This window comes from Rhea pennata, chromosome 5, assembly GCF_028389875.1.
Source record: "Rhea pennata isolate bPtePen1 chromosome 5, bPtePen1.pri, whole genome shotgun sequence".
NCBI lineage: Eukaryota > Metazoa > Chordata > Aves > Rheiformes > Rheidae > Rhea > Rhea pennata.
The window spans coordinates 15,756,522-15,783,491 of NC_084667.1; the positions used below are offsets into that span (position 1 = coordinate 15,756,522).

General features: G+C 39.0%; 1 protein-coding gene across 1 annotated transcript; it reads left to right on the forward strand.

The window, feature by feature from the left end:
* On the forward strand, positions 1-26,259 carry PLA2G4F (phospholipase A2 group IVF). The gene is made up of 20 exons (XM_062577125.1): positions 1-111; positions 3,339-3,411; positions 4,927-5,063; positions 6,104-6,232; positions 8,046-8,086; positions 8,711-8,753; positions 10,374-10,440; positions 11,099-11,268; positions 13,412-13,525; positions 14,005-14,042; positions 14,998-15,133; positions 15,831-15,967; positions 17,097-17,319; positions 17,915-18,029; positions 19,229-19,366; positions 21,209-21,316; positions 22,228-22,422; positions 22,763-22,929; positions 23,414-23,600; positions 24,888-26,259. Exons 1-20 carry the CDS (start codon positions 1-3, stop codon positions 25,106-25,108), a joined length of 2,550 nt encoding a protein of 849 aa, XP_062433109.1. The 3' UTR covers positions 25,109-26,259.
* The last annotated feature ends 711 nt before the right edge of the window (positions 26,260-26,970 follow it).

Genomic DNA, 26,970 nt, shown 5'->3' on the forward strand with positions numbered 1-26,970 from the left:
ATGTTCCACGAGTTGCTGCGGGGCCCGGTGCCACCCAGAGTGCTGCCTTTTCTCGCTGCTGTGCTTTTCCAAAGGAAGGAGAGGAAGGAGACCGGCTTTTATCGCTGGCAGGTAAGACGAATTGCAGTGCGTGCTTTGGGACGGCATTCCTTAGCTGCTCTGTTTGGCAGGCACTTCCCGTTGCTGCATGTGTGCAAAACGAGTCCTGTACCTTTGCGATGATTTATCAAAATGTTTCTCGTGGGAGAAAAATTTTGCATAACGAAAATGCGAAAATGCTGAAGTAGATTCTAGGGTTTTATTTCAGTTGGAGCTTGTGTGTGAGAGAGTGCAGAGGAAGACTGTTTTCCTTAGATTTTGGGGAACAGAAGTAAACTAGTAACTGAGTACTTTCTTGAGAGACACTACCATAATGTTTTTTTTTTTTTTTTTTTTTTTTTTTTTTTTTTGTCACTGGAGACAAAATAGTGTAGTACAGCCACAGAAAATAAGACAGTTACAAAGCGTTTGTCCCTTAACTGGTTTGTAACCGTTCCACTGCGTAAGATGATCTGGCCGATAACCTCGCTTTTGGTTTGTGGTGAAGTGTTTGTGAAGGAGCCTTCACGTAGGAGTCCTGGTCTCTCAGATCTCCAGTTCCCTGCCTCCTCTGCCCTACGTCTAGAACCTCAAATTGAGGTGATCGTTGAATGTCACAAGATGGCTTGCTGTTTGTATGGCACCGTGCCTTCCTGTTTGCCGGGATATCTTGCTGACTTACTTTATTTGGGAAGTCATGGTAGAAAATGTTTCTTCTTGGGTGCTCACTTAAATATACTTTGTTTAGAAAGCAAAGTGGTGCTGGCTTGTAGAAAAAAATGTATTTTTACAATTTTACAATTTACAATTGACTAATTTTACTAGTCAATGAAAATCAATTTTGTACTGACTAATTAATAGTAGTAGAGCGAGGAGTGTGGGGAAGCAGATGATCTTGACTGTGCTTGTGAATTCAATATGATTTAATTTTCCAAACTTTAGCCTTAGTTTCACATGTGTAATGGCAACAGAAACTGAAAACCAAGCAGTTGTCACTGCTGTTGTGACCCTGAGCTGTTCACAGTGCTACTTATCTATCACTTGACTGGTGGCAAGACTGACTTCTAGACCGCCAGGGTGCTGGATGGGTTTTTGAAGTCTCCTTTCTTGATTATGGGTGCACACTTCTTGGGGAGGTGCTCAGGACAGGCGGGAATTGGCTTTTTGGGTGTAAAAACAAGCTGTTGTGGCACTGTGGTTGAAATGGGGAGGAAGGGAATCATGGGCAGTATAGTTCACTTAGGAGCAAGGTGAGAGCAAGTAAAGCTCTCCTTTAGCTGACACTTTTTTGATTGAAGTAGCCACTTTGCTTCTTTCACCCTCCATTGAGAACCTTTCTGTAATGAAATCGTTGCATTTGTGATGAGTCGTCTGCATCCATTGAGAGGTGACGGTGGATCTCAACACTGACATCCCACTGTTTACAGACAGATATTCTGGGTTACAGTAGAGAAAAGACTACTGGATCCTGTAACCTGCTATATAGTCCCTTGTTACTGCATCAACATCTTCAGCTTATATGCAAGGTGCAGATAGTTAGCTGGCTGAGTGTGTGAGCGCTTAGTCTCATACACTCGTTTAAGGATTTTTAAGGCTTTTTTGCTTCAGATGCACTTTCCTGAGCTCTGGAGAAAGGACATAAGAATCAGTAAACTGCGAAGTAGAAGTTGGTTGCTTGCACCTGTCATGTGTATGCCACAGACCACCAGTGTACAGATAGAGCTGCTGTCCTACTAGGAAATTTCCATGTGCGTTTCTTGCCTACCTTTCCCTTGGGATCAGGTAAAACACATCTGATGTTCTCATGCTCCATTACTCTTCAAGTTCACCTTGTCATATGTTATGCCTCAGCTAAAATATAACTAGAAAAGGCAGGAGGGAAGGTTCTGGCATAATTAACAGCCCAGGCTTGGAAGCAAAGTGAAATGTCTATTGCATGATATGGCCCTGATGTTCACCACACCCAGATCATAATCTATACTCAACTGTATCATGATTGGCTACAGATGACCTGTTGTTGGAGACAGTTGGAAAGGACTGTTTCCCTCCTGCCAGCATGTGACTCTGTGCTGAGGCATGGTGTGCTGAGGCATGGTGTGCAGCAAGAGGGGTGTGCTGCCTGCAGGACAGAGCCTTCGTGTCCCGTGCTTCCTTGTTGACGGTGTCTGAGTTTGAGGCGATCAGTCAGGGCAGGTTTACTTCATTAGTGAGGGTTGCTTAGGTGTGTGTGGGAGTGTGATCGTGTAGCTTCAGCAGCATGGAGAATTGCAGCACCCTTAGGCCATCGGTGCAAATAATCTTTTGAACTTTGAGTTTCCTTCTGTAGCCCATTTCAGGACTTGGGGAGGTAAAGGGGGCAGACGCAGACTTTGCCTGAGAAATTAATCTCAGTGATTGAAGAAAATAAAAGTCGTTAGGGAAGGTTTACAAAGGAAGAAAAAATAACATCAGAGGAGCAGAGCTCAGGGTGAAATTAGGTGCAAAAGCATGTTTTGCTCTGAGAAACAAATAGGGAAGGGGAATCTTTAACATGTTAATGTTACAAATAAGCTCTTTAAGAGTAATAATGGTATAACTTCAATTTGTCTGTACAGATTTAATGTGGTGTCTGAGTGTGAGATCTTAAAACTAGCCTGTGCATGTAATTTTTACCCAGAGGGATTCTTAACTTCATTCAGTGCTCAGGGTGGATGGCACTCACTTAATGTGAAGATGTGCAGTATAATATGTATGTCTTGTTTTTTTTTTTTTTTTTTTTTTTTCCCTCCCCCCAGCTTCTAAACTATGTGTGCTCTCTACATCTTCAGATCGTGCTACTAAGCTTCTTGGCACGTGTGCTGTTGCACAAATATGTATGTGTCCTTGGCAGATGCTCTTAAACTAACCAAGTCGTGCTGAAAATTATTTGGAGTGTCTTCAGTCTCTGTTTATCCTTCAGCATCCGTGAGTTAATGAAGCAACTGAAAATTGATCTGTAATTAGAGGAAACCCTAAGTAATGTACTTTTTTTCCTCTGAAGTCTAGGAAGAGTTAGCCTAAGACATCACTTGTTGCTGTGCTGAAAGGATATTAAGTTTCATTCTTTCCTCTCATGGTTGTCTTTCAGGACATTGAAAGTACTGCTTTTATTTCAAAACTAGGAGTTATTTGTAGGTTATTTTGAGCTGGTTGGTCTGCTTCATTTCTCTGAACTGACACTAATGTGGTTTTAGAAGAGGTATTGCAGCTGAGTTGTGCTGAGTTTGTTCCTGTCTTTTCAGTGGGAGAAGCACCCTTACTACAACCTAACAGTAAAAGTACTCAGAGCCAGAAACATCAAGGGTACAGATCTATGTAAGTATTTAATCAAGGTGTTATGAAAACTGATATTTTGTTCAGTGAACACCTGCAACACAAGTACTATTGTTATAGGAACTTCATAAACCTACATAGAGTATATTGCCTTTATTTGTATCTACACAAAGGTTTCTCTTGTAAAGCATTGTATCTATTTTAAAAGCTTGACAGGAGGCCAAGCCACTCTGCTGCCTTTCAGAACAGGATCAAGTAAGTCCTGGAAACCTTTTACTTCTCTGCTCCTTTGCACAGCCTACCGTGGCCCTCTCTGCGTTCCTTTGTCTGGATTCAGCTATCTGGCCATGGGAACTTTCACCCTTGCTGCTGCTGAAATAGTATTCTTCCAACTAGATATAGCAACCTTCATTTCAATTCTAGCTTCCAAATGTTTATTTTCTCAATTAATTATAGTCCCCCTTTCTTTTGTTTGTCTGCTATTTTATTTACATCTTTGAAGCTTTTTAAAGAGGTAAGGTGGTTGGCTGAGTCCAAGAATAAAACTGTTATTTATCTGTTTCTGATAGCATGATAGATATTTCCTTCTTCTTTACACATCCATGATGAAAGAGCTCTCTGGGACTTTTGGGTTTTTAAAACTTACTGGAGATCTAAATTCTCCAGATTAGACTACCTTATGATATTCATTTACCTTAAATTTGTCCGAGGCATTCAACATACTATTTCAATGCCCTGCTGAAATGCTGAGAGCTAGAATCAGACTACAGAGAAGTCCTTTTTATGATCTATCTGTTCAACTGGAATGAAGAATGGCTCCCATGCTTGCATTGTTAAAGAAGTCCTAACTGGAAGACATTTCTGGAGGAAGGAAGGAATCTCTTAGAATTAATTTTGTTTGTAGGAGATGGCAACAGAGAAGACCCATCTCCCAGCCAAACAAGATGAGAGCATGTAGTTATGTGAAAGTCTGAACTGCAGAATGTGTCAGGTAACAGCTGTAGAGAGATCAAGAAGTGCGACAGCAGTAAAGACGTTTAAGTTGTCTCCCTTTCTATTAAAACTACATTGTTCAATCTAATACTGTATTAGATTCTTGGCACTGGAAGCAAAACTTTACAAATGAAAGAGGTCTGGTAAAAGCTGTGTATCTTGGGGTAACTTCCTGGCAAATTGACAGCAAGAACGTCCTAAGGGACCCTGTCAAGTGGACTGAATTGTGTGATGGCAAGGGAAGGATTTTTTGGGGGGCCTGATACCACCAGTAAACTTTTCTGAAAAGAGAAGTGCTCCCTTTATTTTGTACACTAGTCCCTTTTATGAAGGACTTTATTGCTTTGGATGAAATGAGGAAAAAAAGTGTCAATATGTAACGCTTAGTTTGCTCTTATTTAAAGATATATTTGCTTCATTATTCTCCAAGCTTTTGTTCTCCAATTTCAGCTTTAATTTTGTCTGCTTCTATGATGCAACAAGATCCCGAAAGTGAGGAGCTGATGGGAAGAGCATATTTGACTAGAGTATTTCTGAGATCTGTCTCTGCACTCTTTGCTGCAGTGTCCAAGGCAGACTGCTATGTGGAACTGAAACTGCCCACTGCATCTCCAGTAGTATCACGAACTCAGGTTGTCGACAATTCGGATAACCCAGAATGGAATGAAACTTTCCAGTATCGAATCCATAGTGCTGTCAAGGTGAGGAGTCTGTTTTGTGAAGCTGGTTGGGCTACATGTGGTTGTATGTTGGCTTGCTCTTTCGTTCAAAACTAAAGGATCTTTATTACCTTCAAAAACATTTTTTTTGTATCTGAGGTGACTCACATAGGCAGTGTGAGCAGTAGCAAAAGCTATACCACACTTGTCCAGTGATAACCACAACAGTTTGTAACTGTACATTCTTTTGCAGATCACAGCTAGAAGAATTTTCCATGAATGTCCTTGTGATACAACTCAGAAAAGAGAAGTTAAGATGTTACTTGATAAAATTTTAAGGAATTTCCTTTGTAATGGAAACTATTATTTCAGGATTGCTTCTACTTCTACTTTCTAGCTGTTATCTTGTAGTTGTACTTGCCCTAAGGTTCTACACGGTAGGTAGCATGAGAAGCTTAGTCAGAAGAGCAGGAACTAAGCAAATTCACATCACTGTGCCACTTGGCAAGACCTGACTGAATGAACTATCAGCTCTAATGATTTCTTCCCCTGCAGGCTCATAAAGCCTCAGTTTGGCTACAGCTAGGGGGCTACATCAGCACAAGTCTAAATTCAGTCTGGTCTCCTTGCAAGCTGGTTGCTGCAGGGTTGCTGGGTGTGCTGTGTACCTCCTGTCCATTTCCATTAGTTTTCCCTGGGCTTACCTGCATGCAGAGGTGATGCTGAGCAGGAAGCGAGGTGTCACGTCACATCCTGCTGTGACTCTTGCTGCTCCAGCGCAAATTGCTATTCCTTCCTCAGGCAAATCTGTTCAGGGCTGAGCTGGTGGATGGTGTCATGCACACGTCAGCTGGTGTGGCTCTCTTCTTGGGGAGCTCAGAATTTTTTAGCTAAACATTGTTACTTAGAGGCTTTGTTCTTAATTATGCTGTAAGTCCTGCAGGAAGTAGTAAACCCTCTTCAGAGATGGGAAAGGAGAGAGGTAATAATTAATGTGTAAGACTCCTATTGCCTACAACTATCAAGATTTTCTTTCATCACTGTCTCTTTCATTATGCTGTTTGTTTTCTGATTGCTTTTAGAACATTCTGGAACTGACTCTTTATGATGAGGATGTCCTAATTAGTGATGAGCTCACTTCCGTGGTCTTCGATGTAGGGGGTATGAAGCCAGGTCAGCCTCTGCTGCGCACATTCAGGTTGAACCCTGAGGTTAGTCCAAGTCTCTTTCCAAAGTCAACTCTGAAGAGCTGTGACTTGTCATTACAGAAACTGAGCAGCACCTATAGTGGATCCCCTGCAATTGCAGGGGTTTGGTGTCTCTTTGCAGCCTCTTTGAAAATTGGTATTAAATGGGAAGCTATTATTAGATGATATTCTTTATTCCGTTTGCTTGGGTCTCATATAGCTAATGTTAAATCGTATTCAGGATCGTATAGGCTGCTACTTCTACAGGGGCAATGTAGCTACTGAATGTCTGAATACCTGTTGCATTTGATCTTCTGTGGAGGATCCCAGATCATTGGGAACTCAGACTTCTTCTCTGCTTGGACTTCAGTGTAAACAGGAAACTGGAAAACCCTGATCTGCAATCCTAAATTCTTGCTAATTAGGATAGGAGACTGTCACTTGGACGTAGGAGTACTTATGTCCTTTAGGTCAAGGACATAAGTATGTGTTGATTGTTCTGACTAGGCTGTAAAAGGCAGAAGGGAAAATATTGCAACAGATGATGACAGCATATATGTGCTTACTGTCATCTGAGATTTTTATAAAATCTCTAGTGATTTTTATCTTCTACAGTTTTTGGATGCCTGGCTAAAGGAAGCTTGGGATGACTGGTCTCTTTCAGAAGATGCTGAAACACCTTTAGAGGGGATTGTTTTTTCCAGCAGGCAAGAAGGATGTATACAAGGTTTAAAATTAAAGGCATTTGCAGTTAGCAGTTGCTCTGGGGATCGTGGATTTGCTTATTTGATCATATCAGTTTGCAACAAAGAAGTCTACTGCTGTAAAAGTTACCTCTGTGTTTAAGTCAAAAGCCTAAGAATAGCTTATCTTCTCTGAGCTACTATGTTCAGTCACATTTAAACTCTGTTTTGTGTGGGTGACACTGGCATATATCAGCTACTCTTAGTCACTATGCACCTGCTCATGGCCTTGCAGCGAGATAGCATGTTTTACATAGCTATCATGAGTCTGATCATCTGAGCCTGCCTCAGACACCCTGCTCCGGTAGGCCTAGGTTAAAGGTGAGCCAATGATGTGCTTTCTTGAGAAAGCTATGCTCTTAGTGGGATCAGAAGCAGACTAACTGGTATGCGGTTAGAAGGGAGGTGTTAGTCGTGCAGTGCTACAGGCAATTTAGGTGGTTCGTGAACAAAGGAAGAGGTTTAGTGATTTCTTCCTTCCTCCTAACTCTGTTCTGTTTCCAGAATGCTGAATGTGGCCCTTGATCAGTTACTGTGCGACTGGAAGCTCCTGCTTTAGTGAAGAGAATTGCCCAAATTAGCCTCTACTCAATTATTTTAAAAGCTATGTTATGTTTGGTATCAAGCGCTTTCTGTGCTTGAGAAAGAGGAGAGATGCTTGGAGGAGAAAGATGGATTAAAGTCTATATATGACAGAATAACCGAAAGTGTGATCTGTTGAAATAATAAATGTAAGAAAGCATATAGCCTGCTGTAGAAGCTGTTCTCAGACAGTACTATGGTAGTGCTAGACCCAAAAGAGTTTTATTTTTCCATTAGTGTAGTAATGGATCTGAGAGCCAACTCTTGCTGGTTTGTGCTTGTAGCCTTAAACACAGACATGTCTTGTCAGAAAAGGGATGGCTGGGACAATGGGAATGTTTAAGGAACAAAAAGCATGGCATAAATTTCAGCCCTCAAATTTAACTGGAGTTTTTGTAAAAGTAACAAAAGTCTTTAGGATAGGTTTTTAAATGGAAGAAAGCTTAACCTGTTGGAAGAACTTGTTGTGTTCAAAGTCAAAGATGACCTGTGTCCAACTTCTGTTTTTAAAGGCTAATGAAGAGCTGGATGTAGAATTTTACTTGGAAAAATGGTGAGTTGGAAAAGAAGTCAATGAACTTGTGCTCTTTGGATATGTTGTCTTAGCTACATTTTCTGTGCAGTGATATTGTTATCCATAAAAAAAAGAAAAAAAAAGAAGAAAAAAGAAAGCTAATGCCTGACATTTTCTTTGCTTTTTCTGAATTAATTCACCAAAGGCTGATCGCAAATGTCCTTAAAGCTACAATCACCAAACTTTTGGCGTTCTTGAAGAAATACAATTTTGTTGGTCTGTATGGGAGTGGCAACACTGCAAAGGAGTGACTTCGTCATTTTGGAATGAGCTAATTAGTTAGAAAAAGAAAACTTTTATAGTTAACCTTGCAGTGCAGTCACCTAAATATTTTATTTATCTAGTAGTCTGTCTCAGCTTTCCTTTAGAATATCAAAATAACTGAGATGGGAGAGCTTACAGCATATGCTTATAGTTGCAGAGGAATTTTTCCTTCAGTAGTGAATTTTTCCCATTTTGCTGTGAAGTGAAATATAGTTAGTGTCAGAGTATCGTTTGCGCAGCCATTCCTTTTCCACTTGTTACTCAAGCAGTTAGTTCATGAAGTAGGATGAGGCAAATCAAAACCAAAACTGATTTATATTAAATCTCTTCCTTTAACAGCTCAGATACTCCTGCCGAGGTACTGACCAATGGAGTCCTTGTGGTGAGTGCATGGGTATTAAATAGATAATATTTTGGGATTTACTCCTCAAAGCAGGTTTTTTAGTAATGAGAGGACAGGAATTATTTAGCATTAATCTCCTAAATCCAGACATCTTGTTTCCTCTCTGACATCTAACTGTTCTTCTATTTGATGGTTTAAAAGTTTTTCTCAGTCTATACAATTTGCTGATTTGTAAGAGGAGTAACTTTTTTGTTAGTGGAGTATAAAGTGACTGTTTAAAAGGATGCAGAAATTGTCTTTAGAAGGCTACTGAGTCCTGTAAAGTAGCCTTAGTTCTTTCACTTAGATGCTGGGCAGGTATTATCTACCTTCTTATCTTAAAATCTGTTATTTCCAGGCTTTTCAGAGTGCCGTTAGTAATGAGACTCAGTCTCCTTGGAAGTAGATAACACCTGAGTCCTAAAGCAGGAGGCTTCATCTTGAGTGATTCGTCTGTTCTTTCGGGGAAATGTCAGGCTAAAATATTGGTGCATTATGTGTTAAAAGTACAAGTGCTGTTACCTGTCTTGCTTTCCAATGGAGAGGGACTGCTTTATTTCAGAATGCTGTGTTTTTTCTTTTAGTTTTGTGAATGAATTTTTTTTTTTTTGGATTGATGTTTTGCAATAAGGTAAAAGGGGAGGTGGGAAAAATTCCATCATTGTTGAAAATATCCATTTTTCTTGAAAAATGTTTAAACTCTGTTTCAGTCAAATGTTTGCTACCCTAAAAATGTCAACATCTAAATATCATGGCTTCATTTGCAACCTTTTAGAGAATTTGGAAATACTCAGATTTAAAATGAAACCAGATCTTCAAAACTAACTTCTTTAGAAATGCACTTCTGCCTTCCACATTGTTCCTGTATGGAACAATTGTTTATGGTTTTGCTAGCTTAACTTCAAATCAAAGGGTTTGTGACAAGAACTAGTAACTGTTGGAGGCCTGATAAGTGGAAAAAAAAAAATCTGTGGTGATGTTCCAAATTTAAGTGCTGTAGCTTGCAGTGTAGACTGTTGCACAGAAGAGAGGCTCTTGTAGTCATATTTCCCTCAGCAAATCAGTCTTATATTCAGGCAGTAGAAGAGTTTCATGTCTTTGAGAGCAATTATATCCAATTATTTATCCAATATAGCCAATTAAATCTCTCATCTCCTGCCTGAAGGAAGCTGATTGATGTGAGACTAAACTGCATGAGGACATGGACAATTCAGGACAGAAAGTCATGGTAGATTTTATGAAGTGCTAACTTGGACCTGAGTCAGTTGTGAACAGGCACTCATGCAGCCATTGAAACAAAAACCTTGGCAGAAAAAACTCAAGTGCTGAGACCTATGACGAACAGGTTCCAAAGAAGAATAGTGTCTGGAATAGGAGAGCGCTTTTGAGTGTGAAATAAGAACAAATAATCCTTTCCTACTGAAACAAAACTTGCTCTTTATGTGAAAGCACATATTTGTCAGTGAGTGAGGTGTGTTTTAGTTTTTTTGTTTTTTTTCTTTTGTTTACTAACACAACCTGCCAGAAAAACCCAATCCTACTATAGTAGGTAGATTAAGCTTCAACAGTGAAGTGAACTTAAACCTCATAACCAGAACTGTTTTCTTTTTTTTTTTATAGGTTCATCCTTGTTTGTCTCTGCAGGGCACTGTCAACAGAGAGGAAAAATCAAAAGAGAAACAGCAAGGTAGGGTTGCCTGCAGAATTTAAGGCAGGTCTACTTTTCAGTACCTCTGTCCCTTGGGAGAGAGAGGAGGCTTGATCCTCTGGTGTTACAGTACGTTTTTATTTGCTTCCTTCAAAACAATTGTTTAATACAATGTTAAAAATTAAAGCTAAATAATATTGGGTTGCTTCTACTGGGCACCACATGAGAGAGACTTTGTAGAATCTGATGGTAGCTGGGATTGGAACAGACCTTTGGAGATCATCTGATCCAGCCCCTAGCTTGAGCAGGGTCGGCTAGAGCAGCTTGCTCAGAGCTGTCTCCATTAAGCTTTTGAATATCTCTAATGATGGAGTCTCCACAACCTCTCTGGGCATCTTGTTCCAGTGTTCAATCACCCTCAGTGAAGCGTTTTCTTACGTTCAAGTGGAATTTCCTGTGTTTCAGTCTGTTTCCATTGTGTCTCATACTATCACTGGGCACTGCCAAGAGGAATATGGCCTTGTCCTCTTTAAGACCCTCCCATCATATATTTACAAACGTGGGAGCTTAGGAGTCTTTACTTGTGCCTCTTTAGTCTCAGCTGTATTTCTATGAACAGTATCTGATTTTCTACATATACTTAAATTTATTTCCTGTGATCTAAACTTCTTAGCATAATGTCCACATTGTCACACAGGGAGCTGTGAGGTCAAGCTATCTGTTCCAGGGGCATATGAGAAACAGTTGTGTATTCCTTGGAGACCTGACAGTGAGCAAGATTATGGAACCTCATTTGTCTTTCATGTGGACAAAGAATTGCATCCAGAACTGCAAGTGGAGCTGGAGCAAACCATATCTGTCCTACAGGTAAGCAGATATGCAGACAACTGCAGAGTTTACAGTTCACTTCTGAATAAATCCACTCTGAAGCCTATGCCTTTGGTCCATAAAAATGTCCTTAAACATAAATTGAACAGATTTAAGTTCATTGTAAGAACTTTAAGGACTTCTTCAGATGTCAGAGACATCAATTTTTGGTATGTCATTCAGGTAAGTATGAATTATCAGAAGCTTGCATTGGAAGCAAGTTTCTTGTTGAATACTATATGTGATGCTGAAGCAACTATCTGTTATTAAAATTACTCATCAATTTCCAGATACTCCATTTCAATTACACTTACTGCTGCCATGTTGTAACTGCTCAGGTCAAACTTTTCTAGGCTATAAGCCTGTTTCAAGCTGATTTATTATTTTCTGGTTAAGCATTAGGAATTTTTGTGTGAAGAGTGAAGTTTTTCTGTTACTACTTTAAAAATAGTTTTTTTTTCTTAATTAAAAAAATTGAATAAAAACTTGGCAGATTTCTTTGCATCTTTTACATTGGGAAAGGAGGTGAACTTGTGTTAGAATTGTTCCTTCCCCAATCCTTTAAAATCTGTTCAAACTTAGGGATAAAAAGTATCTGAATTTGCATGTGCTCACTACATGAAGATGTCTTCATTTTTAGCTGTTGGAATAGTCTATATACAAATCTTTTGTGTTAGACACTTGCAGAACACATACCATTACCACAGGTTTATTTAGCATTGTCCATCACCTCACAGTTTCTACTGGTACCTGTGCTGTGTGGATATTCCCTAGGATTGACTGAGCGTTTGCTGTGATGGCTTCTCCCAGTATGGCCAAACACCAAAAAGGAGAGCAAAGAAACTATTCTGTGCTGTCATTCATCCCCACAGGCAGTCAGACAGTATGGAGGAAGATGCTGGTCTCAACTACAGTGGAGGTGACTGTGTAAGAGGGCACAAGAAGGAATATGGAGTAGTAACTTTGGAGTGGGATTGAGCAGAGAGCATGAACTGAAGAGCAGAAACCTGGACTTCAGTAAGCAAAAAATCAGAGATGACTAAGTGAAAACAGAGCAGAAGTCCAGAGACAGGCCCAGGTGGCAAACCTCAACCAAATAGATACTTAGTAGCTAGTAAAGCAAACTGCTTCAAGAGCTGGTATATAGAGCACAAGGGTCTTCAATCTGACCTTTCCTCTGTTAGAGGGAGGAGAGAGACAGTAACGTAGTAGTGTTGCTTCCCCTGTACCTAAGTATTTGTTATTGGTCTGTTAGGGGGAGCATGATGGGCTTAGAGGTGCGTTTGGTCTGATTCCGCTGTTTTTGCCAGCAGACAGCTGGCATATGTGTGAGTAGTTCCTTGTTTCTATCCCTTTTCTGTGCTTGCTCTGGGATAGGTGACAAGCTGTTGTTTATTTAAGGTGCTGCCTCCTCCCATGGGGTGAGGTCTATGGTGAGTAGCTCTGGCCCAGCTAGCCAGCTGTGTGGGTTTGAGTGTTTCCCTCTTATCTGAGTTTTTTAATATGTATTTTTAGCCTGGAAATATGCATGCAGCACTATTGTAAGAGAATTTACTAGCCCAGTGTGAGAGAAAACATTAAAAGATTTCCTGATGATAAACTTTCATTTGCTCTGCTTGTAAATACGGTGGGTTTTCTTTAATTTATTTTCATGCTCACGTTTGTCCGTAGGGCTGTTATCCTATTTGCTATTTTGTTGATGTTTAGCACTGTGCCTTACTGGTATCGTTTCAAATCCTGCTCTGAAGACAGAATATTACTTTCTTTGTAGGCTCTTTGACACACATTGCTACAATGATTCTGGGAGGAACATTTCGTATTGGCAGACAAATTCTTGTGAGGCAGTCATACACGCATGCGTGCATGCACGCAAGTATATGTATGTATACATACATATGTGTTTATATATATAAAATAGACACAATATATATACAAATATGTAAAAAACAGCAGCTGTCTGAGCTTTGATAAAGTGATGGAAATTATCCCAGCAAAGATCTGTCAAGCAGAGAGCAGGAAAGGGGTCCAAGATCTCTTAAAATCTTAGACCATTTTTGGAAAAGGTCTAGTTATAATGGTCTTCATGATGTGACTTTTTAATCATGTGACTGAAAACTAAGATGACATTTTATATTTTTATTAGGATGGTGTGAACCCTGATATTGAACAACATACAACAGTTCTGGGACTGGGGACTGTACCGGTTAATTCCCTTCCTATTGGACAAAAAGTTGACAGAGTTGTTTCTCTTGGAGAGGTAATGTCAACATTCTGCATATGTTTTAACATGCTTAAGATAATTATTTTCCCTCCACTGCCTGTAGGCATTTGGAAAGTTGAACTGTACGTCATTTTTAGCAGTGCTGTTGTCTTGGAGACCTAGAATGAAACACTGAAATTACTCAGTGAAGCTCTTTAAAAAAGTTATTTTTCAAGACCCAATCATTAAACATTTACCATTTTCCAAAGCAAACAGTCAGGATGCGAAAGGAAAATATCAAAGAGGAGGAGAAGCAAGAAACTTTCAGAAATATTTTCATCATCATTTTTGGGTGCCTGTTTATTCACTGTTGAGGCTCTTGAAAATATGTCTGAAATAGATGGAAGGGAAAGGTGTTCCACAGACAGTTTTGCGGATGAGAGTGGTGTTTTGTTTAGTATGTGGTGACAATTCTGATCGATAATTTCACTTGTGAAGTTACTGTTGATTACAAGATTTGTTCTTTCTTTTCCCAGGGACAAAGTTTGGATATGAGTTTTAAAGCTGAAGAGACGTGAGTGAGAAGCTCTAAGACCTCTAAAAATGAGGAAAGACCCTTACTCTTGTAGTGAAGGAGCTGCATGACTATTCCTGGTGTTCTAGGGAGCTCCATTGTCTCAATCGCTGTATTCTAGGATTGATCTAAAAAGAAAATCACCTTTGATATTCTTCTTGTGATTTTTCCTTTGAAAATAACATTTATTGGATTGGTATCAATCCTACTGGATTCTGAACAAATTTTCTGGCATCTGAACAAATTTTCTGTGTGTTCCTAATACTTAAGCCTAAGAAATGGGTAGCTGCTGCTGCTGATTTTAAGTAGCTTTATCGATGCAAGTAGTTCCTAGAGTATGCAGAGTGCTGTGGTAGCAAGTAAGAAAAGGCACCTCAGGGTGTGAAGAGCTTAAATTATGAAATGGAGGAGGGTGAAAGAAGGGAATGGAAAGAACAGACTAGCACATAAAAGCAAGCAGTTGGCTAATGAGGTCGTAGGGTCGCTGCATTAACTGAAGATCCTGCTCCACTTCTACAAATCTTTGGCAAGTTTTTCTGCTGCCCCCCGCCCTTTAAGTGTGGAGACTCTTGTTTTAAAATTACTCTCCTCATTTCTCCTATCCTGTTTAATACAGTGATCTCAATTGCTCCTCATATAATCCTCTTTCTTCACTTACTGAGAATCTTTTTCCTTTCTGCAAAATTCATGAAGCTTAACTTGAATGGCTGTTTGATACAAACTTTGCATTTAGATATTAAAGAAGATACAATGGGGAAGTGTTTAGTTTTTAATTCCAAATGCTGTTGTTACTCATTACCAGTGTATGTCTAAGTATTTTGAATGTTAGTCATTGAACGGTTTGATCCAGTGGTTAAATTCAGTGCTTAGAATGTGTTCACAGCAACTGCTTTTCCCTGGAAGTTACAAATCCTTGAGACATTCCTGTTTTTTCCACTTTTAATTTCTATTTCAGTACTTGGGATCTTGATATACGCCTGGGTTTTGATCTCTGTAAAGAGGAGAGAGAATTTTTAGATCGAAGGAAGAAAATAGTTTCTGAGGCACTGAAGAAAGCACTTAACTTAAAAGAATCCCCTGGGAAAGATGAGGTATTGAGCACAGTACTTTCACAGACTTGCAAAATCCTTCGGTTGATACTTAGTTAAACATTTTAGAATTCTTTGCATGTAATCAATAGAACTTTCCTTATGCCTGAAACCTACTGAGCATGGCCTGAGAGAGAAGCCTGCAGTATTTTGGTTCTGGAGTGCAAAGTCTTATATTTCTTAAATTTTGGGCATCTTGGATTTTTTGGAACAAAAAAATTGAAATTTCAGGATGTGTGTTTGTACCTTCCTTAGTTGAGCTCCTGTATCAGGGGCTTTGAACTCTGAATCATGAAGATAGAGTCACTTTCAAAATGGTTAAATTGAAGCTCATTCCACAGGAACAACATCCTAAAGATCCCTGTGATCTTTAGGTGCTGCTGTTTCGAAAATGATTAATTTTTGTTTCAGATCAGGATACGGTATGGTGTGCAATTATAAGTGCATGATAACATACATCACAATTTCAGTAAGGACCTTTTCTGTGATGGCACTGCTGTGTTATAATAAGCAATGTATTTCAATAAAAATACAGTGAAATGAGTGCTGATTGAAATCAAACCTGAGGTTATGTGGAATGTAGATAGAAATAGATACTTTGTCTCATATGAGTAAGACTGACTCTTAAAGAGCATTAGGTCTGTAATTTCTTGACAAATTAGAAGTCCTTGATTGTGATTCTTTCGTTTACTGCTGGCAGGTTCCAGTCATAGCAGTATTGGGGTCTGGAGGTGGCATGAGAGCACTGACATCGTTCTATGGCAGTCTAGCAGGGCTTCAGCAGCTGGGCCTTTTGGATGCTGCAGTATACCTATGTGGCATTTCTGGCTCTACTTGGTAAGCTTCATGCAGTGTTAGTTCCAGAAATTTATAGGTGAATACGCTAGGGTTGGTGCAAAAATATGGCCAAAACTGCATTTGTGCCATCTATAGACAGACAATGAAATTAAGTGTTCTGCGAGTTCTCACTTGAGAGTTCTTATGAGAATCCTAAAGTGTCTAAAAGACATTTATTACCACTTCTTACCCGTACAGCTGTTGGCTAAGTTTATGGATCTGCTGCTTTTGCAAGCCTGGCAATTGAATTCCTGGAACTTAGTTCTGAGGGAGCAACTTTATTCATGTAATGACGTCAAACACATTCCCCATTTCCTTGCTGTTTCCAGGAAGATAACTGAGGTGATGCAAGTCACTGGAAACAAGTCTGGGCAGACACCTGTGTCACTGCCTTCCAAAATGTTGCTTGCAGCTGAATGGAGGAGTAGCACCAGCTTGCCCCTTTGGTAGGCTGAAGCAATGTGCTGCAATGTCAGACCTGGCCAGTCAGAGTGTGTGGTTGAAATCATCCTTTGTATAGGAATACGATGTTTTTGTGATGTCTCTGAGAAGCTGTGCAACCTGACAGTGCGATCCTCACTTACAGAGCTTTGCCTGTTAATCTAACTCCTGTGTATGTAGCATCCTTCTGCTAACCTCATGATCTCGCCATCCCTTTTGATTGAAAGTCACTTTCAAGCAAATCTAGTCAGCTCTTCATGAGGACAGCGAGCCTCCAAACTAGTTTCTCATTTAAGCAGACTTGTATTCTGATGGAGGTTGTAGCCTCCACCACTATATGCAGTAGCATCCTTGTTATCTGCTTGCCTTTCATGTTTATTGGGAACTTGAGTTAATTAATATTTATGAACTGGCTCATATGAGGAATTATATATGATGTTTGGAGCATCCTTGAAAGGTAGGCTTGCAACCAGGCGGAGGCTGTCATATAGGTCTCAGGTTTCCCCCCATGTTTTCGAATTCCAAGATCCATTGTTGCAGTCTCTTTTTTTTTTCCTCTATAATGTTTTGTCTTGGAGCGAGACTTCTCAAGATTTTTAGTTCAGTGCTGCAGAAGTTAATAGTATCTAGCTAGAAATTAGTGCTTGAACAGATGTTATTACTGATGCTCTTCATGCAATATTTTCAGGTGTTTATCTACATTGTATCAAGACCCTGACTGGTCACAGAAGGACCTTCAAGATGCCATCAACAGAGCTCAGGATGCTGTGTCCAGCAGCAAAGGAGGGGCGTTTTCCCCTGAACGACTGAAATATTATTTCCAAGAGCTGAATGCAATGGAGAGTAGTGGACGGAATATTTCCTTCACAGATTTGTGGGGCCTTATTGTGGAGTATTTCCTACAACAGAAGGTAAAGGAGCTCACCTTTGGATGAGTGCTGCTGTTTGTCTCCCAAGTGGGAGCTCTGCATACGCACACGTGTGTGTGAAGAAATTAATCTTTTTCTTTGTGAACTGTTCTAGAATAGGAGATGTTACTGAATGTATAATGTGTTCTCATGTCTTTTGGCCCCAGGTTTCCCAACACCCTTTGGGAAAGCATTTTGAAGTCTTCTAGAAGAGTGCTATTAAAGAAAGAAAAACAAAACTGTTTATTTTGAATGACTGTTGTTAAAAATGAATAGCTTTTGTATTGGTGGGTTAAGCCTGAGAAAATGGAGATATTGGCTTTGTAAAACTGGATTGCTGTTATGTCAGTTGAAATCAGTAATTACAGTTAGAAGAGTAACTAGCTAGTTAATAACAGCTGACATTCTAAATATACAGCTGCAGAAATATTCCATGTGAAGCTAACCATCACAGAATCACAGATGGGGGGAGGGGAAAGGGGACTTCGAATTAGCAGTATTGTTACAGTCAGAGATGTTAAGAAGACCTTCAGAATATCAGTGTAGAGAAAACATTTGTCTGACTTGAAGTGTGCTTTTTCTTCCTCACTGTAACCAGGAAGACCCATCAAAGCTGTCTGATCAGCAAGAAGCGGTGAAATGGGCCCAGAACCCCTATCCCATCTATGCTGCTGTCAACGTGAGACCAAACATTAGTAGTGATGACTTTGCAGGTATGAACATGGCAGTCTTATTTTTGTTTGTTTAAAATATATAAATTCCTTGCACCTATGCAGTCCCTTTTGTTGAAACACTACTCAATTAACAAGTAGCTGAGAAAAGGAAAGTTGGCTCAAGCAGCAGTTGGTTAGCACAAAAGCAGTCAGATATTGATTAGTGGAGTGTTGGTATCTTGATCTGCAAAAGCTTTCATTATCGCTGTGAGACTGAGGCAGGAGTTTTAACTCAGCCACTCTACATGCTTTGCTTGAAAATATCTGAAACTTTCAGGTGTTTCAGAGGGAAGATTCCTGTAATAAATCTTTGTATAAGTCAGAGGATTAAAGTGTTTATTCATTGGTTGGCCTACTTCAAACAGTTAGGATCTTACTTTTGTAGTCTCAGATATTTGATTTGTGTAGGATTCAGGTAAAATGATGCATTGGTAACCTTGCAAGTGTCATTGAAATTGTGCTAGATAACAGTTGAGGTTCTTGCTGGTTGTAAAACTACAGTACAAAATGAAGGCCCCTATTCTAGGACACTTGAAATCTTAAGTATGAGGCAACAAGTGATGGTAGATATAATGAGATAGGAATGCAAACTCTTACATTCACCTACATACCACTATTGGTCTTTTTTCCTTTTGTTTTGGAGGGTGTGCATGTATATGCAAGGAACAAGAATTTTAAGGTAGAACTTGGACTACAATGAATTTGACAAGTGAATGTTTGTGGAAAGCTTTCAAGCATGAGGGGCCATTTCAATAAGCAAATAATGACGCCTGACACAATGGGTCAAGTGAAATGTAAGGTCAATACTGTAATAGTTGTTGAGAGATAAGTAGTGTGATGAAAGGCTGTGAGAAGTGAAGCAGCTTTTGTTTGATGTGATAGAAAAGGGAGCTATCACAGTGGTTTAAAGTTGAGGTGAAATAAGCAGGTTGTTTTTGCATTCACAAAGTCAAGATGGAGCAAGATGGGATTTGTTTTTTCCTAAGAGTCAAGAAAAAAAGACTATTGAATCAATGAAAGCCTGGACAAAATTTTATTAATGATGAATAAGATAGGGGCTCTCTGAGCAGAGTGGCAGGAAAATCCAGAGTGATGATGGAAACTCTCCTTTTTGTCATCTTTGTGTGACGAGAAATCACATGAGTATTCTTGTATTCTGAGACAGATAAAACTGCACTGATCTGTTGGCTTATTCTTAGAATGGTGTGAGTTCACTCCCTATGAAGTTGGATTTCGCAAATATGGAGCCTTTGTCCGAACAGAAGACTTTGACAGTGAGTTCTTCATGGGGCGGCTCGTCCAAAAACATCCAGAGCCCAGGATTTGTTTTCTACAAGGTAGGATCTTAGTGTTGAATAAGAGGGGGGAAATGGAAAGGAGTAACTCTGCTTTTGGGAGGTATCAGCTTAAACCTGTGCGTTTTTGTCCTATCCTAAAGAATTAAGGGGAAAAAATGCCAAACCCTGCACCTGCAGGTTTAGATGCAATTTTATAGTGTTATGGATTGATGGTCTCAAGTTTGCAAGCAGACTTTATTAAAGTCTAACCCTTACTGTGTAAAAAAAAAAAAAAAAAAAAAAAGCCCAGTGAATGTAACTAACTTCAAAAACTAGTGCTTATGTTTTTATTATGTTTGCCAGAAATTTATCAGAGTTAGCCCAACTTGTGCATCATCCTATTCCATATAGATACAGTGGTGCTCACAGGGCTTAGGCTGTCCGCTGTAGAATGCTACTTCATTGTATCAAGATCTTTGCTCTTCTCTGCTTATCTGAAGTTTTTTCAATGGTGGTTTCTGCTTGACAGAAGACGACTTACCTTTTGTTAGCCTTATCCTTGCCTGTTGGTAAAAAGGCTACTTAAGATTCCTGGGGAAGAATACTTTACAGGACCTGAACAAGAAGTCTTAAGAGTTTAATGTTCAATGTTAAGCTGAGACCAGTCAAATGTTTTTAAACAGGGCGTGTGTGTCAATTTGAGATCCTTCCCCTCAATTAAGATGAAATTCTTACAGCGATATATTATAGCACATCAGAATTAACAGGGGGGGGGGAAACAGGTCAGGGAAGACTATTGTTTTCTTCAGAGTCCAAGCAAATGATCTTGTGCTTTAAAATCTCTGCTTGAGGCAGTGTTGTTTTTAGCCAAGGCTGACCTCAATGATGCTTACAGTCTTTTGGTACCTGCCTAAATACTTGTCTATAAGTGTGCTTTGGTTGCCATATTGGGCATTAGTCTCTATGGCAGCCTAAAGCTAGTGCCATGGTGTGCCTGAGTAACAAATTAATTCAAACATGGTATGTCCTTTACCATGTCAGTGCAACAAGTAAAGCAAAATCTGTTTTGATGCCAGAGATGCTGCTATTAGTGGTAATGGTAATGGCCATAGTATTTAGCTGGTCTCTCCAACTTGCCTCAGTTGCTTGTATGTAGGAGGACTATGGAGAGTCTTCATTTGAAGCATCTTCCTTGTATGTGTCTACAGGCAGTGATGTTCTACATACAAAGATGCTGTTTTATTAGAATCAGTCAGGCGTATGAAGACTATAAATGTTTTTTTTTTTCTTTTTTTTTTTTGCTTTTTTTGTTTTTTCTTAATAGATAATATGAACAAATGCTGGTGTACTAAAAGCATTTTCTCTTCATGACTATGGGACACAATAGCAGTTTGCTCAATGTTGGAATTTTTCAGCCTTGTGTTGTAGTTTCAGGAACTCTGAGCCCTGCAATGGCTCCTAAAACGACTGCTTCAGTCAGACATTTCCATGTGGCTGGAATACAGAACTTTGCCCATTTTTGCTCTTACTTGGAGTCCCCAAATGGATACCTTGCTGATTGCTTATCTCATTATGTTTGCACAGGATACTATGCACTAAATCTTCTAGCTCTCTGTATCTCTCTGCACAATCTACTCCTGATGATACTGGTCATAAAAACTTCTGTTTTAGATCTTCCCGTTCCCTTGCTCTCTTTCCCTTGCTGATGGAAGAACTTATCTTTGTAGATATTTATGCATTAGATTATTGTATCAGAATTTCACATGACCAACTCAATGTATAAACTCAAACATCACCTGGTAGAATAGCAATGGTCAAATGGCAGCTGAGTTATAGGGCTTTTGGCTACACTGATTGCGACAAGCCTTTCGAGAATTGATTTCTTCTCTATTTCCCCTGCAGGAATATGGGGCAGCGCCTTTGCTGCAAGCTTGGATGATATCTGCATGAAAGTGGTTGGTATAGGACTGGGCTTTCTAGATTCTTTCAAAGATGTCATCAAAGTTATAGGTAAGAACCTCCTTTAAATAGCTGGATTTTTTTGTTTTTAGAAAGATCATAAGAAAGATCAAAATGTGCTGTGTAGTTTTCAAGACTAGCATAAAGAATCATTTTAGACATCCCTCTTGTGCCATATATTATTCTTTTCAATCACACAGTGAGGAGAGCAATTTTCATTGTTCAGTACATTTTCTCTTCCTCCTCCTTTATTATTTTGTTTCTGACCTTGATGGCTATAAACTTGGGCTAGTTCTGGGAGTTATGTTTTGAAACTGCAGTTCTGGAATCTTCCGATGACAAAAGGAAGAAGAGAAGCTGGGCTGCTAATCAGGAGGAGGAAAATAGAGTTTCAGTACCCTTGTTCAGCTTGAATTTTGTAATATTTTATGACAGTTTTTGTTCTCCATTTGTGTGGTACCTCACTAGCAATGAAAGGGAAACGTGAAAGATTGTGAGATGCTCGGATGCATGGTTCAAACCTCATAGTAAGAAGAGGAGGGAGATTTTCTTTTCCTCTCTCCTTTTGCAGCCTTACGTTGTTCCCCCCCACACACACCTTATATTGTTGTAACTTTAAATGCTGCTATAAGGAATGTTGATGATTACTGTCTTTTTATGAAATGGAAGCAGTGCTGTCATGTAGTTACAGGAGTTTCATTGTGTGAGTTTGGAATTTATATGGACAATGTTTTATGAGTAATGCTATTCATATTAAATAGAGCATATAGATTATCCAACTATAGAATGTGCAACTGTGTTAAATTTCATTATAATACCTTTTTATAATGTAGAAATTATTAGAGGAAAAAATCAGCCATAAGTCAACTGGTTGAACTTGAGAGTGGAGAGGAGTCTGTTTAAGATGCTGGAGTTGTAGAAGCATTTGTAACGTATTCTGCCTCCTTTCTTGGCTTCTGTAGATGATTGCCGAAGATTCCATTTTCGAGATCCGACACGGCTGAAAACTCGCCTGGTTATACCTGGGGGCCCCTTGTTGCAAATTTTCCAGGATTTCTTCACATCCCGGGTCACATGTGGAGAAACCTTCAATTTCATGCAGGGATTGTATCTTCATAAAGATTATGTCAATGTCAAGAAGTTTGTAGCTTGGAGAGGTAAATGAGTCTGTATCTGGGATATATAATGTTAATATTCTGTAACAGGCAGTGTTGCAGAACATATATAAGCTTGCCTTTGTTCTGCTAAAGTCAGTAAATTTACCACTTTTTACACATAGCACAGAATTTGATCCACTATGTATCTTCTATCATATGAGGCATTCTCATCAGATTTTGTAGGCCTATTTTCCACTTAATTCTCTGAATAACCAAAGACCAATGTATATGTTGGCATATTCCTTTTCCTATAGCCCCAGCATAGGGTTAACTTGCTCCTTATAAGCGAAGTATGTAATGAAGCACTGTAGTTATTTGTTTTACTTGGAGTGTCTTCCAGGCACTCATCTGGATGCATTTCCCAACCAGCTGACCCCCATGGAAGAGAGCTTGTATTTGGTGGATGGTGGTTTTTCTATCAATTCTCCATTTCCTTTGGTTCTTCAGCCAGAAAGGGATGTGGATGTCATCTTGTCGTTCAACTTTTCCTGGGAAGCTCCGTTTGAGGTGAGAGATGTATCTGGGGATTATTACATGAGGCATTGCCTGAGGAAAAAAGCACAGAATCATACTCGTAATGGCAGCAGATCAACTGTGATGCTGAGTACACAAATGCTCTAGTGAAAAAGTGTATTAAAATAAACCCTTACATCTTTAAAATATTTGTTGTGGTACCGTGCTTTGTACTGTGAATGTCGTATGAGGAGATGTAAAGTGAGAACTGTAATAAGATTCAAAACTTTTACTTCAGAAGCCTAACTTCATGTCACCTAAAACAAGAATCTTTGTTTAGCTCGTTAAATCCTTATAGCATAACTTTATCCTTCTAATTTAAAAGTGGCTTTTAAACTAACCAGAGAAGTTGAATTTCTTTGTCTAGAAGTTGGATTTATGTTGCTTTTTTGTGAAAGAATTTCTTTACTTTTGAGGATTGTTGTTTGGCTATCTTAGAGGTGTTGCTGATAGGGTATTAATGATTTTTGTTTAACAGGTTTTAGAGCTGACTCAGAAATACTGCAAGGAGCGGGAAATTCCTTTTCCTGAAATCAGATTGAGTGATGAAGATGAAAAGAAGCCAAAAGAGTGTTACATGTTTGTGGATGATAGGAATCCAAAGGCTCCCATCGTACTTCATTTCCCATTGGTGAATGACACCTTTCAGAAGTATAAAGCTCCAGGTAAGGGAACTGTTTTGTAGAAGTGCTATTGTTACAATCTTTTGGATGCGTTGACTGGGGAAATTTTGAGTAGGCTCAGTGTTTTTCATGTCCTCTTTCTTAGTATTCCCCTATAAATTATTAAATCATTATTTTCATTTAAGACAGATCAGCATCCACCATTTCTGGGGAAGGAAGAGTGGGAGAAGAGGTGGGAAATCAAAAAATTTAAGAGCTATAAGAATCAAAATAGGCAATATTTTGCTTTCTTCTGAACCTGTTTTTGCCCTGATAGTTGATTTTGTTACTTCTAATTGTCTTAAGTATAGGAGAGCACTATAAATCAGATTAAATTGTAAGTTGATCTGTTCACTGATGAATAAGCCAATAAACAGCCCTGGGAGACCCGTATGTTTGCCAGATCACATAACTCAATACTAAGGGGCCTGTGCCCTTGTAGTTTAAGGTCAAGTGATATGGAAAACAATCCTTGCTTCAGTTAGCATGATTAATAGAGGATGTAAAGCCCATCTTTATTTGTCAGACAATAATACTAGATTGGAGCATGGTCATATCTGTCATACCTGCAGACAGAATCCAGTGTCCCATTTCTCCCATGCTAGGAGAAAACAGCATCCTGAAGAAAACCTTTGAAACCCATAGACAAGCACATTCAGAACTATTCCAGGCAGGTGAGATGTAAAGTATGCTGCTAATAGTAACTGTATTAATATTAAAATGATCGCCAGGTTCTAGCTCCCTTTTCTTGTTAATGACGAGAAATTTCAAACTGGTGGATCTAATATGGCTCAAGGCAGTGAGTTATACAATAGGAGCAAGCAAAACTGTTTATAGCAAATGACTTTAATAGTGAGCTTTCAACAGTGGTAGTTACAATTAAGTGACAGGGTGCTAAAAGCATAAGTTAAATATTTGAATGAGTATATACTAATCTCCAAGTCAGCTGAATTCAGGATGTCAAAGTATCTTTTATTTTGTTGTGGGACAGCACTTCTAGGAAGTTTTATATTTCTATTTTGAGCATGGTTATCATGGATGCTGTGAATGATTTATCATACTGGAAATGCTCTTTACTTCAAGACACAGGACTAGTGGAAGCAGAAAGGGTAATAACACTTTAGCTTCAGTTTCCAAGCACTTTGGGACCTGAAGAAACTGAAATCTCTGAAAAGGAGCTGCAGGGAAGCAGCTGAGGTTCCAAGAGTTAGCTGTGATATCCTCTTTGCAGAATCTGATTTCAAAGGCAGTCTGTCAGTGTTTTTTTGTTTGTTTGTTTTATTGCTACAGGAGCTAAACGTGAATCAGAAGATGAGAAATCCTTTGGCGACTTTGTCATTGAGACAAAGGATTCTCCTTACCGTACGCTAAATTTTACCTTTGAACCATATGATTTTAGCAGGTTAGTGGAAGTAAATCGCTACAATGTACTGAACAGCAAGGACATTCTCTTCAAAACCCTAAATCTGGCTCTGCAACGGAGAAAAATGAAGAAAGTCTTCAACACATGAGTGACTTAGCTACTAAGGATCCAGACGGGCTGCAGTGTACGGAAGCTGTGTGATTCAAGCCAGAATGCTGAAAACTAATAGCTGGAAACTGTCTTCTGAGAAGTTATATGCGTGTGACACAGAAAATTCACTCCAGATAAGAGATGCTTTCACAAAAAACAAAGGGATAACAGTGCAGCACTGAGGTTACTATGCTTAAAAAAATGGGGACAGGGAGGGAGAAGGGGAATGATCTAGCCCAGTATCTCATCTTAGTGGCTGATACCAGATGACTAGGGAGGACTATGCAAGTGTCTAGATATAATTTCCCTAACTCCGGTGGTGGTGTTTGAGGAAACACTGATTTTTTTTCCATAGCTTTGTCTGTCATGCTTTTTGAACCTCCATGACCACTTACATTATTTGGCAAGGAATTCTGCAGCCTCTGACTATGCACTGAGAGAGTAAATGTCGTCTTTTGCTTTCAACTTGCTACTTGCTGATGTCCATGTACTTACAAGACTGATTACCTGTTTGCCTTTTTTTAATTCATGGATTGAAAGACCTCTGTGATATCTATTCCTACCTCCCCAAGGATTATAATGACTTTTAGTCTCCTGAAGTTCAATAGAGTAACTTGCTTTTCACCAAAAACAAACGGTTACAATAATAGTTCCCTCTTTTTTTCGTGTGTAGCAACTAAAGACACGTCAAGGGATTGCTTCTTCCTGAACTTAGTCATCACAAGCTGATGAAATTTTAAAAATGCTATAAATCTCATGCTTTTTTCATTTCCTATATAAGAGGAAAGGAGATTCCTTGTAAGAGTCTGAATTAAATACTCTTTTCCTTGCATTTAGGCTTACAATTCAGCCAGATCCTTGTTTAAGGATTTTTTTTCTCCTGTTTGTGTCCATATGTTTTAGACGCACCTGTGTTCAAGATAGGTACACCTTATAAATGTGAATGAATAAAATGTCAGCTGCTGCTCTGTTGTGGGATGGAATTTACCTCACTTTGCTGAAGACTTAGAGAAAAGGACTGTTCTACAGTTGGAAAATATCCAATAGGTATAAGTTTTGTATGTGTGGATTTTTTTTTTTTTTTTGAGATGGCAAACAGGCACTGTTTACATGTGTAACTTCAACATAAAGCTGAATGTACGTACTTTGAAAATCTAAAGGAGGAAATTTGTCTCTTTTCAAAATGATGTAAAGGCTTATGAACAGATACAGTTCTTGAATGGAAACTTACTGTATTTCACTTTGAATAAAAAATAATTTTGATAATGTACTTTTTACAATTTTTTTCACTTACTCTTGTCCTTCTCTATTAAAGGTAAACAAAATCATTTTGATACTATAGTACATAGTTTATTTTATTAGAACTCGAGTCAGTATAAGTGACAGTGACTTACTAAATTAATCGAACTGGTGCAGCACAGCAATAAAACAAGCATCTCTTCATTGTGAGACTGCTCTCTTTTGAGGAAGTGTGGCTCAAATATATTTGTTTAAAAGAAAAAATCTGAGTCTTTAGATGTGTTCTGTACAATGAATTCTGGATGGTTAAATTTCTAGATACCTCTTTATATCCTTAGCATTCCTTTCCTTAAGCTGAAATAGGAGAAACAGCAGCATAATGTTATCCTTTTTCTTTATATTCAGTGCTGGACACCTATTTCTTTTGTTGGATTTGGACATGTTTCGTACTTGCTTTTAGCAATATTTTAAAGCGTGAAAAGATTGGATTTTTTTGGCGTATTTTCCTGTTTTTTTTGCTTCAGCCTTCTTCCAGCCTGCAGTCATGATGGGCCTTTGAGCGTGTGTAATGTGATGGGAAGTTTGCTTTGTTTCTCCTGAACTGTTGCTTTTACTTCCAAA